This window comes from Poecilia latipinna, unplaced genomic scaffold, assembly GCF_001443285.1.
Source record: "Poecilia latipinna isolate Pla-1442-1.1 unplaced genomic scaffold, P_latipinna-1.0 Scaffold455, whole genome shotgun sequence".
NCBI classification, from domain to species: Eukaryota; Metazoa; Chordata; class Actinopteri; order Cyprinodontiformes; family Poeciliidae; genus Poecilia; species Poecilia latipinna.
Window position 1 is genome coordinate 152,252 of NW_015113071.1, and position 17,654 is coordinate 169,905.

At 40.8% G+C, this 17,654-nt stretch overlaps 2 protein-coding genes across 2 annotated transcripts in view; both read right to left on the reverse strand.

Moving 5' to 3' along the window:
- Nucleotides 1-352, reverse strand: part of pcp4l1 (Purkinje cell protein 4 like 1) — a 25,851-nt gene extending 25,499 nt beyond the window's left edge. The window contains exon 1 of the mRNA XM_015038842.1: nucleotides 244-352. Within this exon, the coding sequence (XP_014894328.1) occupies nucleotides 244-252 (9 nt within the window). The 5' untranslated portion in view covers nucleotides 253-352. The remainder of the gene's footprint in view (nucleotides 1-243) is intronic.
- Nucleotides 353-6,094: 5,742 nt separating this feature from the next.
- Nucleotides 6,095-17,654, reverse strand: part of znf219 (zinc finger protein 219) — a 28,996-nt gene continuing 17,436 nt past the window's right edge. The window contains exons 3-5 of the mRNA XM_015038843.1: nucleotides 15,290-17,618; nucleotides 14,980-15,126; nucleotides 6,095-11,488 (exon numbers count right to left, since the gene is read on the reverse strand). Of these exons, the coding sequence (XP_014894329.1) occupies nucleotides 10,302-11,488; nucleotides 14,980-15,126; nucleotides 15,290-17,615 (3,660 nt within the window). The 5' untranslated portion in view covers nucleotides 17,616-17,618 and the 3' untranslated portion in view covers nucleotides 6,095-10,301. The remainder of the gene's footprint in view (nucleotides 11,489-14,979; nucleotides 15,127-15,289; nucleotides 17,619-17,654) is intronic.

Here is a 17,654-nt window from a genome sequence, read left to right on the forward strand (position 1 = left end):
TGGGGGGGGGGGGGGGGGGAAAAAGAGGGGGGGGGTGGGACTCTGGAGCAGGGCCGTTTTTTTTTTTTTTTTTTTTTTTTTTGACGCGGGACTTAACCGCGCGTGAAGACCCCATAACTGGACTGCGGGCACACGGTCACATGGAACTCAGATTTACACTTGTTGTATGAAGTACAACCCGCTCAGATACAAAAAAGAAAGAAAGAAAGAAAGAAAATTCCTTTTTTTTTTTTCTTAACTTACCTCACTCATGTTGGAAGCGTGTGCGCGGTGCGAGTTGTGCGGCAGAAGTGGACTTCGGTCGTGTCTCCCAGTCCTTCAGACCACCGTGAAGAAAAAAGCGCCGGATAAAACTGTTGTCATGCAGGAGGGGAAAACCGCTGCGGACTCTCCGGGTCGGACTGAAGAAGATGCGGTTCTCTCTGAGGGACAGACGGATGCACTGCAGCTCTCTGGTGGCGATAAAGAGAGAAGGAGGATGCAGCGCGTGGAGCGGTGAGGTTTATGTGCAACAGCAGCGCTCTCTCTCTCTCTCTCTCTCTTTCTCTCTCTCTCTCGCTCGCTCGCTCTGTCGGTCTCGCGGTGTCGCCCACTCAGTCTGAAGCAGTCACCGGGGAGCAGCCTGATGCGCTCCGACACGGATGTTTATGGGCACAAAAGCCCAGATCATTCAACCTAGTTTAAGCTTCCATCAAGCAGCGTCAAGACACGCTTTATCCTCATGTTTACCTTTTACAGTTCAATAAACCAAGAGCATACAGGGATTACTTTACGTTTTTTTCCCCCACATTTCTTTGTTCTTATCCACCGTTTCAAAAATATATATATTTTTAGGCTTACTCATTAAAACCATTAGGGATGCACAAGAATGGTTTTATTTTCAGTTTTGAATCCTCACATACAGTAGCAACAACTTTTAGGAAGCTAAAGACCAACAATGGTGCATGGCTTCACATTTTCTATACAGTGAAAAAAATGGGAAAAGAGAAGTTGTTAATATTGTAAAAATAAGCTGTGAAAGTCTCGTGTTTTCTCTGTGCTGCTTCTCTAAACATGATTCTGTCCTGAAATCCTTGTAAATGCTCTTGTGAAAATGACATGTTTGAATTATGACCACAAAACATGAAATGGTTGAAAATCTCCACCTGCTTTTTGAAATAAACATTTCCCCTCCCCCTGCTTTCGCCACTAAAACAACTTTTACTGCAGTTGAAGGAGCCATTTTGTAATTTGTGCTCTGAACTTTAGGTTCAAAATCGGCAAGTTGAAACAACTAAGACATAAGGCATAATATATGTATTTCTAATTTAAAAAATAAAAATACTTAAGCTTTTTAATCTTTTTACACACTCAGCAATACATTAAACATACAATACTTTTAACGCAACAAAGTAGAAAAAACACATTATTGTAAGTCTGAAAAAGGGTTTCCAAATGGGTTTGCTTTAATTAAAGAAGGTGGCTGATTCCGAGCATTTTGGGTCAGATATGTTCTATTTTGTTGGATTAGAAAATGCTTTTAGTCTATTCCCAATATTTCATAAATTTGTCAATGAAAATAAAATTTTAAACAATTTGAGTTCATCATTATCAATGTATGACTTCCATCCATTCATCCATCCATCGTAGTCATGGTGGGAGGGCAGGGCTGGCGTCTATCTAATATTTATTCGTAGACATCCTTGATGCATTTTATTTTTCTCCTATGTAAATTTAATCTGCTGATCACAAGCAGGATCCACTGAGCATTAAGCCACTTAGAATGAGAGCTACTAAACACACATACAACCAGACTTACAATAATGGCGCATTTAAAATAACCTAAATGTGAATTTTAACATAGAGCAATTTAGCTTTTCCCTGATTGTACCCAGATCTAACAGCGTTCATTATTGAAATGAGTAACAATTTTCACCTAAAAGGAGACATTTAAAATAATCTTAAGTAATTACATGCAAAACCAGAATAACTTAGAATAACTTAAAGTGTATAATAGCATAAGAAAAGGACATAAATCTGTAATGGAAAGGTGGAACGTGATGCCAAAGGACATCACAACACAATATAGGATGCCAAAGAAAACGTTCACCCAAACGACCTGGATTTGAGCGGTACTGTAGAAATCTCTACAAGGTACAAAGTTAAAGAGATGAGAAGAAAAAACAATTTGTCTGCATGTCCTAGTGGGGATTTGTGTCTTGTAATCTAAATGTACCAGTACTGTATGAAGCGATTATATTAAGTTATTACATATTAGAATCTGCTTCCTAAAACTGTGGGCACAGCTGGTCAACACTGTTGTCTCCAGGCAACAAGGTCCTGGGTCTGAATCCAGACCGGGTTACAGATAGATGGATGGATTGATGCCTAGAACTAAAACTTTTCAAACATATTACCCAATATCTCCACTAGATGGTGCTATTGTATTTCTGGACATTTTTAGATACCCCAAACATTTGAATTTGAATGCTGCTAGATCGCTTGTGGAGTTAAGTATAAGACAATAAATTGGTGTACATGAACTTCTGTTACATTTGTAAGTTTTCAAACCCTCCAACCCTGAAAAGAATTACATGAGTGTAGAAGACCATAACATAAACCCCAGGTTACCTCAGTCTGAGTCGTAAACATGATGTGTGTTTGGTATCCTAGTCTAATTGGAACACCTAATTCTAGCCAAGTTTCCTTTATTTATCTGTTGGTTTGACTGAAAGTTGCAGAATTCAGTGCTGGTCTTTCACTTTCAGGAACTCTGGCAATGAAACTGTCCCACGGCATGATCCTTCCATCACCGTGCTTGACCCTTGGTTCTGCATTCTTGAGGTTTAATAGTCTTACTTTGAGTCCCCTTCCAAAATTTGTCTTCTCATTTGTCTTATTTCTGTAGAAATGTGTGGGACTTGACATGGACGCAGCTCCAAGTTGCAGTCCAACTTAATGGCATCCATTTTGTAGCTGGTGCTCAGTTCTTCTCCTGGAATGTTTGAGAAATCCTTTAATCTCCATGGCAACCGTTCAGCTTTGCAAAACACCTGGGTGAACCTAGCTCCACCTTCGAGGCGCAGCTCCCCCTCAGAGCTGAATTTTCCAAGTTACCAAACTTCTACCTCACAGAGCAGCCCTCCACCAAGATGTCCCCACTCAGCTCCTTCAGACTAGTGGCAGCAGCAATTATTAAACACCTGGAGGAATTACACATCATTATATGAGCTACTTCTCATTGCAACACTGACAAAGACATTGTTCAAGGATTAATAGAGGAGTACTGTTGTCACTACTCTCTGAAGGAGTTTCAGAAACAGCAGGAGTTTTTAAAGTGATAGAGGCCCATTTTCAGGGTATTAAATTACAAAGTCAAATTTCTTTTAAGTCTTAATTATAGCATTTTTATTTTAACTAAATGTAACATAGCTACTTGATTGTGCAATAAATTTGCCAATACATGTGCCTAGAAAATACATAATGGTTCCCCTTTAAGACTTCTTTTTCACAGTCCATGTTTCATGTGGGGTAATCACTGTTGCGAATCAATGTCAGCTTAGCATGTCGTTTGGATAAAACTCTACGGGGGACTTGAGCAATCTTGTTTCAGAAATGCCACAGACTAGAGATTAGCTCCAAAACTTATCTTCCATAAAGTTCTGTACAACAGTAATGATATTTACTACTCACAACATCTTAACTGAACCCTAGTCCTGCAAATGTGGAACTATCCCTTTAAAGAAAACCCCTCGAGTTCTTTGTCGTAACAACGAGTCACATTGATACCTGCAATGAAGACAGAAACAACTGCAGCAAGCAGAAGCCTTCAATTTTCTTGTTTTACATGCAACAAATACATAAGGTTGCAATCTAGCATATGTCCACATGAGGGCGCTCTTCTCTTCCAAGTCCAAAGTAACACTTTCTCAGCAATACACCCAGCATTTAAACATACAGGGTAATCAGATCTTTATGTTGAAACCTGTCAAAGGTGTTAAAAGTAAAAATCTAAAAATCTGGGTAGATATGCATAAAAAAAGACAGATTTTATTATTTTTTTCCATGTTTTTATTTCTAATGTGTTTCTTATTTTTTTTCCATTTGTCCACAAAGTTATATTAGTCACTACTATGTTAGGTCAGTTTTTCCCTCACTGCAATGGCAGTCAACTACACAAGAGCCCAAACTTAGCGTGGCCCCCTCACCTCATGAGAGATTTGTCATTTCAAGGCAATAGTTGATTAAAAACAAAACAAAAAAAAAAGACAACCTTATCGTAAGACCAGGAGATGAGAGATGAACCTTTTAGAAGTGTTAGATATGATTACTTTAGGAGAATTTCGTCCACATGAGCAAGATAATAAATTTAAATTGAATAATTTTCACTTCTTTTTGAAATGAGTAGTAATATATATATATATTTTTTTTGCATGAAATGCTCTTAAAAAACGGAATCATGCACATAAGATATGCATAATTGAACACATACAAACCAGGATTAACAATTTAATACAATTTTATCTCAAGAAATATGTTTTTCTAATAATTTAGCTCCTAGTATGCGACACACATCTTTTTATTTTGCAGGGTTTTTTTAAAGCATAAAGTTTACCAAATTTTTTTATGGTTCTCTCAGATCAATAAACTTCAGCAGCGTCACTTTGCCTCCATCAATAAGTCATAGTGACAGGACCATTGTCTGTAGTACAATGATTGGCCGGCAGTTTTATTCCCATATGCCAGTGGGAGGAGCTGAAGGGGCCATCGCTGGAGTTTGTGCTCTCTTAAAAAGAACAAAAAAACAAAACAAAACAAAAAAAAAAAAAACAAGAACCCAAAACAAACAAAAACACAACATCTCTAGAGCTATCTGTACAACATTCAACATCACATTTCTTTTTTTTAACCATAATGCCAAAAACAATAATACTTATCATTATAAGAGCATTTTTCCATCTCGACGGCATTGAACAAACACCACACAAACAGAAAGGAGAAAAAAAAAAACTCTAATAAAGGCCTCAATACCAGATAGTACACGTCACCTTCGAGTGGTGCTAGAGACTGATTTATGGACGAGAGAAGGACGTGGAGGAAGAGCAAGCAGGGGGATGGAAAGAAAACGGAATGGAAGGGACAAAGATCTGTAAGTTGTCCTCCTTTCTCAAGCGTTTGTATCTTTTTAGTGTCGCATTGGACATGTTTTGGCACCTCATGATGTTTAAAAAAAAAAACATCGTTCAAGAATCAAAGACTTTGGGGCTTTGGTTTACCAAGGATTAGTATGACGACTACAGGTAGTCTCACTCTACAGCTACAGTCATTTTTTAAAAATCACCTAGGGCTTACTTAGAAAGTTTGTAATTTTTTTTATTTTTTAAATTTTTTTAGAGTCGGGGTTAAAATTGAGGCCCAGTGGCCTTGTTTAAGGCCCAACGGGCCTGATGAGCAGGAGACGCTGGCACGAAAACAGCTCTCCACCGGAGAGAACGGCCGGTCGGGAAGCAAAGACATGGGAACGAAAGAATAAAGAAATAAGCCAGTGTGATGAAGGGAATGAGGGATGATAAAAGAAGGGAATATGAACAGAGAGGAAAAAATGGGAAGAGAGGAGCAAAAGTGTGATATAGGCTAAGTGCTTTTGGTGAGTTTTACAAAATACACCAGGAAGTGCTTGAAACAGAAGGCACGGTGGCATTGATAGTAGTTGTAAAGGAGACACCACTAAGGGACTTTTTCACTACGAAACTCATAAGGTGCTCTAAAAAAATCAGACTCCAAACACATTAATGCACATTAAAGTGTGGTGGCAGTAACTCTAGAAGGACTCTTGTGGCACATTTTCAGAACCAATGTTAACCTAATCCAAACCATTTAGTACACACAGTCTGTACGGAGCCACCAGATACCACTGGAGAACATTCTGAACACAGCTAACATGTAGAAGGGCAACGTCGGAAGTGTTTCCATCACTAAATGTTTTCAGAACAGCTTTCCATATTGGCATATATGCTGGTGTATTGAGAAGCACTTGTTTAAGTCTAAAAATATGGGAAAAGATAGAGATTGTGTGGAATATGAAGTTTTGTGGCATATTTATTTCTGATTCACTCCAGTCATCAATAATGCACGTGTTTTGGGATCAGTGGTGTGGAATTCACAGTGTTCTGCTGTTGCAGGGAGTGGCTAAGTTATTTCTGCTGTGACATGAGAATTTTTTTCATACTTATGCATACATTAAAGATATCTCAAAGGTCTCACAAAGTCCTCTGATACTTAGATAAATTAATCAGAATGTAGGTCAGCAGCCGCATTTACCATAAAATTGTGCAAATTAAAATAGCAAAAATACATTTGCTTCAAGGAAAGCACAGGACTAAAAAGAAAAATTCACATACTTTGATAACGTTTTAGTGCTGAAATGAGGTGGTTTTTCAGCAGTATCAAAATAGATGTATTTCAAGCAACTGTAATGGAAACATTTTTGTTCGCATCACGCAAGTTGCGTGATCAACAGCTGGATGTTACTCCTGGCAGAAATGACAAAGAAGACGAATAGGAAGTAGCAGGAGGAAGATGGTTTGTTCTTCAAGGTTTTTTTTGGACAATGCGCAACTGGCTCCACCATAACTATCACAACTCATCAAAAGCTCTTCTGTACAATCTTACACTACAACTTCCCCAAAACGTGTCGTACATCGCTGCTCCTGAGAGCTTATTGCTCCAACAACTGAATAAGAAGCCACTTACAGCTGTCGCAAAATTGTTTTTTTCCTTTTTCTACAAAAATTTGTGCACATTTATAACAGAGACACAGATATTAGTTTTAAGCATCCATAATCCAACAGTTCCACATTTGCATAGAGAGTGAGTTTATGTGTAGATATGATTCGGTGATTGCCGTGACATCAGAATTGCAGCTGCTTCTGTTGCCGTGTATACATCACATGTTGGGCCTGCAACACATGAGCAGTGGAAGTCTATCAAAATCTGTGGCAGTCTGGAATATCTGGTGATCAAAATCTATCCTCTACAGCGTCAAATGTGTAGTAAAACTAATACTGTAGCATTATTTTCTCATGGCAGTGTGTCATCATGAGCCACTGACCAACAATATTGTTGTAAGAGACTTAACCAAACAGTGGGGTTTCTACAGATGCTATGCATTTTTGCAAAAACTGAATCTGTAAAATCTGGTATAGTACAAATGAGGACTTTAAAGTCATGTTTCATTGGGATGTACAGTCAGTTGATATGTATAGTTAAATTACATTACTTTAGGCAAATTAATGTGTGTTGTCAAGCTAAGCTTTGGCAGTACAGGGCCCTCAAGTAGATTTTGCTGGGCAATTCCCACGCTTGCAATCTTGTGCTTTTCACATTTTCTTGTTTCATAATCCAGTGTTTCTGCTGAGATTTGTCAGTGTTTTGTACCAACAGTGTGTCTTTTTGTATCCACATTGGGTACATTTTGTACCAGATATAACCACTGGTTGTTTTAGTAATGTTCTGTATTGTTCTCAGTGTTTACTATAAATAAACACTGAGGTTATGTGATGTTAATTTAAGCTTAAGTTAACCCACACAGCAATCAGGAACACAATAGATAATGGGGTGTAATATGAAATTCACAAAAAAAAGCAATAAATATTTTGTGAGTACTATTTATGTTCATACTTTATCAAAAAGTTAAACTACCTAGATACATCACTGACACGGGAGTACAGAATGGACGTATGAATTAGCGAAGGAACAAACTGACCCCATTACATACCTAGATTTAATGTTGCATGTATTAAAAAGTACAGCTAAAATAAAGTTTATCATTTACTCGGATTCTTTGGTTTTTATTCTTAAACTGTAACAACTGTTTTGTCTGAAAAGTTAAAAGTGTGAAATTAAAATTGTCACATCAAAGATTCCATGGAGAGGAAGCAAGCTAGTGCTAGCATCCTAGCTTCTTTTACTTGTAATGTTGCATCAACGTTAAAAGATGTAGCTAAAATTAAGTTTATTTACTTCCTTTTTTTGTTTGATGTAAAACTGTAATAGTTTATCCGAATTGTTAAAGGGTCAAAGATTAAAACAGTCGCAATCAAAGATTCCACAAAGAGAAAGCAACTAGCATCAGCATATTAACTTCTTGCATTTGTAAAGTCTTAGTTTAAAAGCGTAGCTTAAATAATTTATTCATCTTCTTTTTTTTAAAAAAAAAAAAAAAAAAAAGTAAGACTGTAACAAGTAACCAGGACCAGTTGTTTTAAATGTTAAAAAAGTTACAGCTAAGTTTTCATAAAGAGGACAAAAACTAGTATTAGCGTTAGCATCACGAAGCACATCAGCAGAAGACAGGAGATTATCAGACCTTTTAGAGGTATGTGTGGAAACAGATATGCCTGACGATGCCCTCTAAATGTATAATGTGTTTAGAAAATTCTCTAGAAATATCTGGTAGTGCTACACAAATTTTGACTTACATGTGTACTAATGCTAATGCAGACTGACACTGCCAACAACATAAACATTTGTTCTGATATCACTCCACAAGCCTTATACCCCATCAAATAACAAAAGTCGACATCAGCCAGTGCCGTCTACTTTTATTAGCCATAACTTCAAATCTCTGGGGTACTTTATTTTTTTACTAGATAGTCTTATTTATATCTTGAGCTCTAATTACGCTTCGCAACAGTTTGTTAATTGATGGGGTAAATCTACTCAAGCCACACACTTACACATTTAAAATGACAACAAAAACTGCCATTGGAAAAAACAAAAAGTTTGGTCTATCGATAGTCAACAAAAAAACAACTACTTTGGGAACTCAAACCTTGCACAGTGCTCTGTATAGACATTCCAACTAGTCTTAGCTCACAAACATTATAATCAATATTACCTATATTGATAACCTTTTTCTGTAAGCATCTTGAAATGAAAATAAACAAAAGTCTGTGGGTTTTTCTTTTCTTGTCTTTACAAAAGCTACACATATACTACTGGGATGTCTAAGCATGTGTTAGTGTTTTAATAATTATTCCTACCGTTGTCTTTTCGGGGATTTTTTTTTTTTTTTTTTTTACAGAAAAGAAAGAAGAGAAGGACTCTAGTTGTCCAAAAGTCACCATATCCCAAAAGTACAGCTTATTTCTCGGATTTTGTCTTGTCTGGTAGCAACTTTGTATTTATTTCTCATTTTCAACCCTCTATTTTTGACACAGTTCTTTTTAATACAACGTGCCAGCTGATTGTGGAAGAGGGCTCAGTTTCCCCCCTACAGCCCTCAAGTCCTTGATTTATCATTTGTTCAGCACAACGGACCACAACCCAGTTAGTGCTGAAAACACTGAATTCTAAACTGTGCCCCTTTTCTATCTCGTAGTCTTTAAACATCTTGTCATTGCCTACTTTTTTTTTAAATTCCTTTTGAAAAGAACCACAAACCGGCTACAGTCTGTGTCAAGAACATTAACGCTATGATGTAGCATTTCTTTTACAACTATTCACAACACCCTAGAACCACTTTAAACAAATATATTGTATTTAAATCATTTGAAACTGTATATTCCGATAAAATTAGCGACCTATGCGAGACTCGGACAACGCCAGAGACTCTTTTGACAACATACATGAACAGGCACTAACTGATTACAACAACAACAAAAAAAAATACAAACTTTTCTTTCAGATAAGTTTTTTTAGGACAGTAATCGATAAACACAGCTGAAAAACAAGGCAGTGATACACAGTCGAGGAAACGGTCACCTCATGCCTTAAATTAATGTCAGATAGCTTAAAACTTTCTGTGGATTGAGGAGGAAGATGAAGCTGACAGTCTCAAACTGTTCAGTGGTCATTCTGTAGAGTTACCTGTTCAGCTCACTCAGTGTAGTAGTCAGGAATACACTGCTTATACAGCAGTGCGTCAAAGTTTGAGATTCTGGAATGATCCTAGACCCTTAGCAGATGTTTGTTGAATAGAATATCATCTCAAAAAGCATCAACCTTGGGCTTTTTCTTGGGGCGGGTGGAGAGGGACAAATACAAAAGGTGGCCTACAAAAATCCTGAAAAGTTGTGTCCATGCTCCTTTGAGATTACAGGAATATTAGTGTATGTTGTAGAGGATTAAGCAGTCACAAAGATAGTAGACAAGTCATACCAGAGGGAATATTAAAGTAGCACTTTTTCCCTCCGTTTTGCGGAAACATTAATCTTCAAGACTCTTCACGTGTTCTCATAAATTAAACTATGAAGGGATGCCTTTTTGCATTATTTCTTGTCTGTCACATGTACAGCTGAAACTCCCTCTGTCTCTTTCTTTTAACCAGTTAGGACCTTGTCATCCTCCGCTGCCATGTGGTTGGGGCTCAGAGCTGGTGAAAGGTCGAGGGACATCCTCAGATCCCGATCTTGCAAATCCTCCACACTGCTGCTCTCCATGTTCTCTTCAAATTCCTCATCGAGTTCTTCTTTCTCCTCCTCCGTCTTTTCCTTGACAGCTGGGCTGTCTCTTACATTCTTGGGCACTGAAGCCACAGAGTCTTGACGATAAGACACATTGTCCAGATGATCTGCTGTATCCTCAGGGTGACCATTAGTGATCTGGTGCTGAGTTGAAGACCAGTGCCCCACAGGGACTGGAGAGTCTCTCTCACTCACATGCCTCCATAACGTCAGAGGATCGATGTCGGAGTTATCCATCCGTGGCTTGGTGGCCCTTTGGGCGCGTTCATTATCCAGGAGAGCAGAGGAGACCCTCTTGCGCCTAGACTTACTTGTGTGGTTTACTTGGATATGCATGGCCATCAGCTCAGCTGATGACGTATGAAAAGGGCAGAACAAACACTGGCTCAGTTTGACCCCTGCTGAGCTATCCCTCCCACCATCAACACCAAACACAACTCCTCCATCCCCGGCACCAATGCTTTCATTGTCTTCCATCCCTCCATGGCTGGGCGAGGTGCGACGGGAAAGATCCAAAGGTTCAAACCCTCCCTCCTGAGTTGATGGCACAGGTTCGTCCTTGTCACTTTGTGGCTGAACCATTCGACTAGTAGTGAGAGGCTTACGTCGGGATACTTTAGTAGTCTTTGGTGGGGGGGATCCCCTAATCCAGTTTCCCTCCATTCCTCCTTGGTACAGGGCCCCCATAACTCCAGACAGATACCTGTACTGGGTCTCCAAGTCGACATCCCTTAGAGCTGCCAGAGCCTTCCGATGTTCCCGTTGGTCTGGGAGGCCCAGGAGCCAAGACTGCTGGCTGGACCGTGAAACGGTTGTATCAGCAGTGCCTCGGTTGATCGGGCCGTGGTTGAGCTGAGATCGGCGCTGCTTGACCAGTCCAGGGGCTCCAGATGTGTGAATGCTGGAGGTGGGCCCAGAGGAGGAATTGGAGGAAGCTGATAAGGCATTGCGTTGCTCCCTGTGGTGCCGCTGGAGGTGGTACTTCAGTGACCCAGACTGAGTGCCTGCATAGTCACAGTGGGGGCATTTGTAGGGTCTCTCACCTGCAGAAAAAAGAGTACGTCAAATCAGACTGATTACATCTGGACATATGTAACATTGACCACAAGTCTCAGGCCCTGTTCACATGTAGACAAGATTAGGTTTATCTTGGCTGTATCCACAAAGGGATTTTGTCATTTAGGCTGTGCGTTCACACGTATCCGGCATTTTGGGAAACCAGAAACAATTATTTTTGAAATCGGGTCCCAGACTAGATACATTTCAAAGCTGCGGTTTTATGTTTCCATGTGGCCAAAAAGCTGCGTCTTCTTTGAAACTGTGACATAGACACTTCATTGCTCTCTGTATGCAGCATTCGTTTGTGTGAACGGACATTTGTTCTTAATTACTTATGGAAATTTACCGCATGTTTGCATGTGGACAGCATGTCTTTCACTAACTGAAAAAGCCAAACATAGAAGTGGACAAAAATAATGCAAAATCACAAATAATACAAGTTAAGTGTGATGTCGGCTCACACAGTGCCTACCATCTTGTTTTACAAACATGTTTATCATCTTGTATTTAATTGAACTTTGAATTTCAGAGCAGATTATTTAAATAAAAGCAAGTTTTTAAAAATATTTTTGTAATTTTTCATTCCTGGTGGATCTCTGCAGCACCTCCAAAGTCTAGTCTAGTAACTGGGTCTAACTCCTTTTTGTTGGTGAATCACATAAAATATGAATAAAATACATAAATAAATAAGTTTGTGGTTGTAATGTGACAAATGTGACAAAATGTGAAAAGTTCAAGACATATGGAGCAGTGAAGCTAACGCAGGAACAAGACCTCACTAGGTGGATACCCTTAGAGTGCAATGTTAGTGCAGCTAAGGGTAAATAAGTGCCACTGGGTTACATTTTATTGGTGTGCAGTGGGAGCTGTAGTTGCAGAGTTTGAAGGTAGATGGCAGTGTTCCATTACAGTAAAAATACCACAGCTGGTTGTATCAGAGGCTCATGTTGCTTGTCAACAGCAGGAAACCTATTGCATATGAAAAGTGCAAAAGATCTTATCCACAACATAAAAAAAGCTGAAAATTAACAGATTGTCCTCTCACGATCGGACTCTGCTGTAGAACGGTGAGAATACTTTGAAGAACTCACAGAGTGCATTTTGGACTGATTGAGATTGATGGAGATCTCGCAAATGGACAAGATGGTGTTTAATTTTAATGAGATGTATGAAGCACAGGAAAATATTAATAAATGGCCACGGACAATCTAACAGTACTAGGGAGGCGCTGCAAGAGAGGCCAGGTTCTTCCTTTTGATGTCATCATTTTCTTACCAACAAGTGTATTAAGGTCAGCATGTGGTGCAGTGTTAGATTTGGGAACACCAGACATGGAGTCTTTAACGCATCCACCAGGGGTTGGATTGCTAACAATAACACTGTTGCTGTATTTCTTTTTTTCTCTGCTTTTTTTCTAATTATGCTCAATAAAGACCACTAGCAGCAAGAAATATTAAAAAGATATATTTTTATTAACTTGCATTCTTGTTATTTTAGTGTTAACTCCAAACTGGGACTGAACGCTATATTGCATTGCAAAGGTTTTCTTAAGCCTTTAATTCTTTCACATTTTGCTATGTAGCAACTTCAAGTTTCAACATATTTTATGAGATGATTTTTATGAAAGAACACAAAATTGTAACGTTAAAGAAAAATCACATTCTTAGTCACAATTCTTACTGATTTGATAAACATCAATTGATTTTTTTTTCTTTTATTAATAAAAATCTGAAATATACATAGTGTAATTTTGCTCAGGTCCCTTCACTCTACTCTTCAACAAAATCCAGTGAACAAAGTTGAACTTGTTGACCTACATAGAAAACCGCTGTCTCTAGAGGAAAACTAACACTGCACAGCGATTTCAACACACCATCCCCTCAGTGAAACATAATGGTGGCAACATCATGATGTGTAGATTATTTTCAACAACAGTATTGGAAGTTGATTGAAACTCAGATGAAGCTAAATGCAGCTCTGAGAGTCTCCAAAAGACTTGTGATTGGGGAGGAAGTTAACCTTCCAGCAGCAAATCAAATCTAATCATAAAGCCACAGCAGCAACTTACTGGGTTAGCTCAAACCTATCAAAATCTTAGAATGGCCAAGTTAAAGTTCACACCCAACCATGACTGAGAAATTGCTCCCAGTCCCACTCCTTTAATCTTCTTGGCTTGATTAAAGTTTATGTTCACGAATTCAACCCTTCCAATCTGACTGAGTTTGGGCAAACATTTCAATCTTTGATGCAAAGTTTGTTGCGTCTTGGCATTATGCTAATTTGTGTTGGTCTATTACATTCAATTCCAACAATATACCTTGTAGTAATTAGTTGTAACAATAAAAAATGTGAAAGTTTATCCCTTAACTCACCCCAAAAGCTCCTTCTGCCACTCACTCGCTCCCTGGTGGGAACTGAGGGCATGGAGGAGACTGCTGATTTCATGTTATCTAAATGGCTCCATGAGGACACAAGAGTCCTCTTGACAGAGACGGGGTTAAAAGAATCTTTTGATAACCTTGTAAATCACTGTATGTTGATGATATACATGTGACTCCAATCCATTCATACTCTGCTACAAACAGGTTTAATTTTTGTCCTTTATTAGACTGAATTGTTTTAAGTTCCTCATGTAAACCAGCATTGTTTGTTAGAATTATGTTTATCATTCTTACATTTGTAATTTTATGTTACTAGTTATTTTTCTATTTAGAAGTTTAGTGTTCAAATTTGTTGAAACTGTGGAGACACAATTAAATCTTCCTTAATCTCAAGCATGTTTTTACAGATGGTGACTTAGATCTTCCTGGGATACTCCTGAGCTGTAAACCTATCTGTGTGTTAATTAAATTTCTGTGTCCCCCTTCTTTGTTTCTGAATTCACATCCTACTGTGAAGATAGGATGTGGGGTTTCACCCCCTCCATTCCTTTTCACACCCTTCTTGCTAATAAAAGAGACAAACAAACTGAAGGTTTTCAGAACACATGGTGAGCGGCTTGGAGAAGCAGTTCACTGTGTCTTCTCCTTCTGCAGAAGTTTGGTTGAAAACTCATATACGTTGTCTGTGGTTCTTTTTTATGTAGGTTTGAGAAAATACCTCTCATTGTTTCAATCACCGGTCATAAAGTCTATATTTGTCTGACCTTGCAGTGGAGATGAGGGTGCACGCGAGTGAGAGAAGTGAGCTCCGTCTCGCTTTTAAATCCCCAGCATGGCTTAATTTTCTCTTCAGAAGCTACTGTTAATATGTGCCCGAGCTCTCCTCCTGCGCAGGAGTAGAGCTCCAGAGGAGCCGCTCACTTGCCTGCAGTAGAGATCTATGATTAGCACTGGTCAGCTCTCTGGAGTCAATGTGTGGAAAAATAAAGAGGTAGTTCTGAAAACGAGACAACACTCAAGAAACCTTTCCAGGGATTTCTAGAGGTAAAAAAAACAGAGAAAAGTGGCTTATTAAGCCCACAGCTGCGTCTCACCTGTGTGAACTCTCAGGTGCACTTTGAGATGGTGGGAAGAGCGGAAGGCTTTGCCACAGTAGGGGCAGTCTTTTATCCCTCTGCCACGCACTCGCTCCCTGGTGGGAACTGAGGGCATGGAGGAGACTGCTGTGAAGCCGTTTTCTCCTGCGAGTGGAAAAAAAGGAAAACAAAATGTTAGCATAACAGTTTTCACTGAAGAAATAGGTATTATTTACTACAGTAGAACTATAGAAGAGAAAATTACACATAAGGTGTGAACAAGCAAACAGCAGAGAACAAAAAGAAGACAAGAAAACAGATGTGATACCTTTGAAGTTTGAAATAACAGAGTGAAACCCTGTGACTGCTCCTGCTTGCTGAGATACACTACTGTTCAGTTTTGATTCCTGTCTTCCGTCTCCCATTTGCTGAGATCCACCACCGTGAAGTTGGGATTCTGGTCTTACATCACTGCTGCCGCCTCCTCTTCCCAACCCCACTCCTCTTCGAGTACCAGCCCCCTCTTCTTCACTGGTGCCACGATTCTGCGGCCTCTGAGCATGGACGCGAGCATGCACAACCACCTGCTGCAGGCTGCGGAACAACTTTCCGCAGTCCGGGCATTCCCAAGGCCCTCCAGCTCCTCCCGACTCTCCTCTGGGATCTAGGCCTGATCGGTAGACCCTGATTTGGTCTGCTTCTGTGATCACTGAACTTCGACCTGGGGCTCGCTGACCTTGCTGCTGCCCTCGCTGCTGTGGTCTCTGCTGCTGCTGCTGCTGCTGCTGCTGTGAAACAGCCAGGCTGCGAGCAACCAGCTGCCACCAAGTTGCCTGATCCCCTCCTTCTGAAATAGCTGATGTGGTTTCACTTGTGCCACCTCCTCTGGATGTTCCCCCTCCTCTGGTGGGGTCGCCACCTCCACTAATACCTCCACCACTGTTTCCCATCTCTGCCACCTGAGCTGCTGCTTGAAGTCTTTCCATGCAACTGGCCCCGCTGCCATCACTGGGCAAGCCAAGGTATCCCAGGATAGCAGACTTGCTTAAACTCATGTCGATCCTACCCCCAGTTTCTCTGTCAGACCTTCCCTGTCCACCTCTGGCTCCACTTCCTCGGTGGGCCATGAGCAGGCTTGAGTACAGGGAGTTGAGTGTGTGCGTACTAGCAGAACCCTTTGACTGCTGCTCAGCATTCCCGAGAATACCATGGGTTCCTAATCCAGCTTTGAGGCCAAGCTTGTTAAGATGAACTTTCATGTGGTTCTTGAGGAACCAAGGCTCCTTAAAGCCACGTCCACACACCTGGCACTTATGATCTAAGGAGTCCTTGTGTTTTCGCATGTGTCCCTTCAGAAACCAGGACTGCGTAAATCTCTGGCCACAAGTATCACAGCGAAATGCTGGCACTGAAGAGGATGCAGAGATTCCAGCAGCCGATGAGATCTGAGCGTTACCTGGGGTCGGGGCGGGAGTATGGGTTGGGGTGGGCACTGGTGTGTCAATGATGGTCCTGCAGTTGAAGGCTGTTGTCAAGGCCGACACCTCCGGGGAGGGGTGACACTCCTGTAAGTGAGATGCCAGACTCTCTTCTTGGCTGGCAGAGAAAGGACAAAGGGTGCATTTGTACGGGTTGTGGAGGATGCGGACGTGGCGTGCCAGTTCTGAAGCTGTGCGGAATTTTCCCTTACAGGCATGGCAGCGAAACGTAGGTGCTGTGGCAACAGACGAGCCCTCGCCAGTAGAGGAATAAGGGGAGGTTACAGATACAGGATCTTCTGTGAGGGGTGGGGTCAAGGGTGTGCTGTCATCCAATAAAAAGTTTGGGTTCTGGTCTGGCTTCAGATCATCATCTAGACCTTTGTCCTCTCCATTGACATCCTCCTCCTCCGTGAGGTGCTGGATTAGAGTTTTTGGCAGTAAACGCTGATTTGCACGACTTCTGTGATTGGAGAGCAAATCTTTGTGATTCTGATGGATTTTGAGATGTTGCTTAAGGGAAGATGAGGGGGGTCTAGTGCGGTACAGCGATGCAGCTCTTCGTTCTCGGTCCAAACTATGTGCTCGAGCATGAAGAGACAAGATGCTTTGGAATCTAAATCTCTTCCCACACACATGACAGGGAAACTTGAGTGCAGGCCCAGGCGAGGCCCCTCCAGCTCCAGGTGTTGCCCTGGTAACAGTTTCCTTTTGGAACAGTTGAAGATCTAGCTCATCGCTGCAGTTTCCACCCTGTCCTGAAGAAAGGGCCAACTCAAGGGCACCGTAACCAAGAAAAGGAGCTGACGGTGTGTCTGGTGGGGAGGAATCCAAACCGGGGTTGCATCCCGCATCTTGAGCGCTTCCTCCTGGAAACAAAGCTACTGCTGGGGTCGGAGATGGAGGAATTCCATCTAGCTCTTCTTCGCAATCTTCTCCCTCAAGATCAAGGCAGTCATTATTGTTGACCTCTTGTAGAGGGAAGGGAGAGAGGGGAAAATATGGTGTGGTGTCAGGGCTCTGCGGGGAAGGTTCAGGGCTGGGGATCGGCAGGACAACGGGGCTGTCGGGTAGAGGAGAGGAGGCTTGAGGGCTGTGGTCAAGAGATGGCAGCGTTTGGGGAGACTGTGGCTGCTCACAAGCAAGAGACAACACACACTCTGGTGGAGAATCCATCCTCTATCATTGAAAAGATAAAGACAAGCAGAAGTCAGG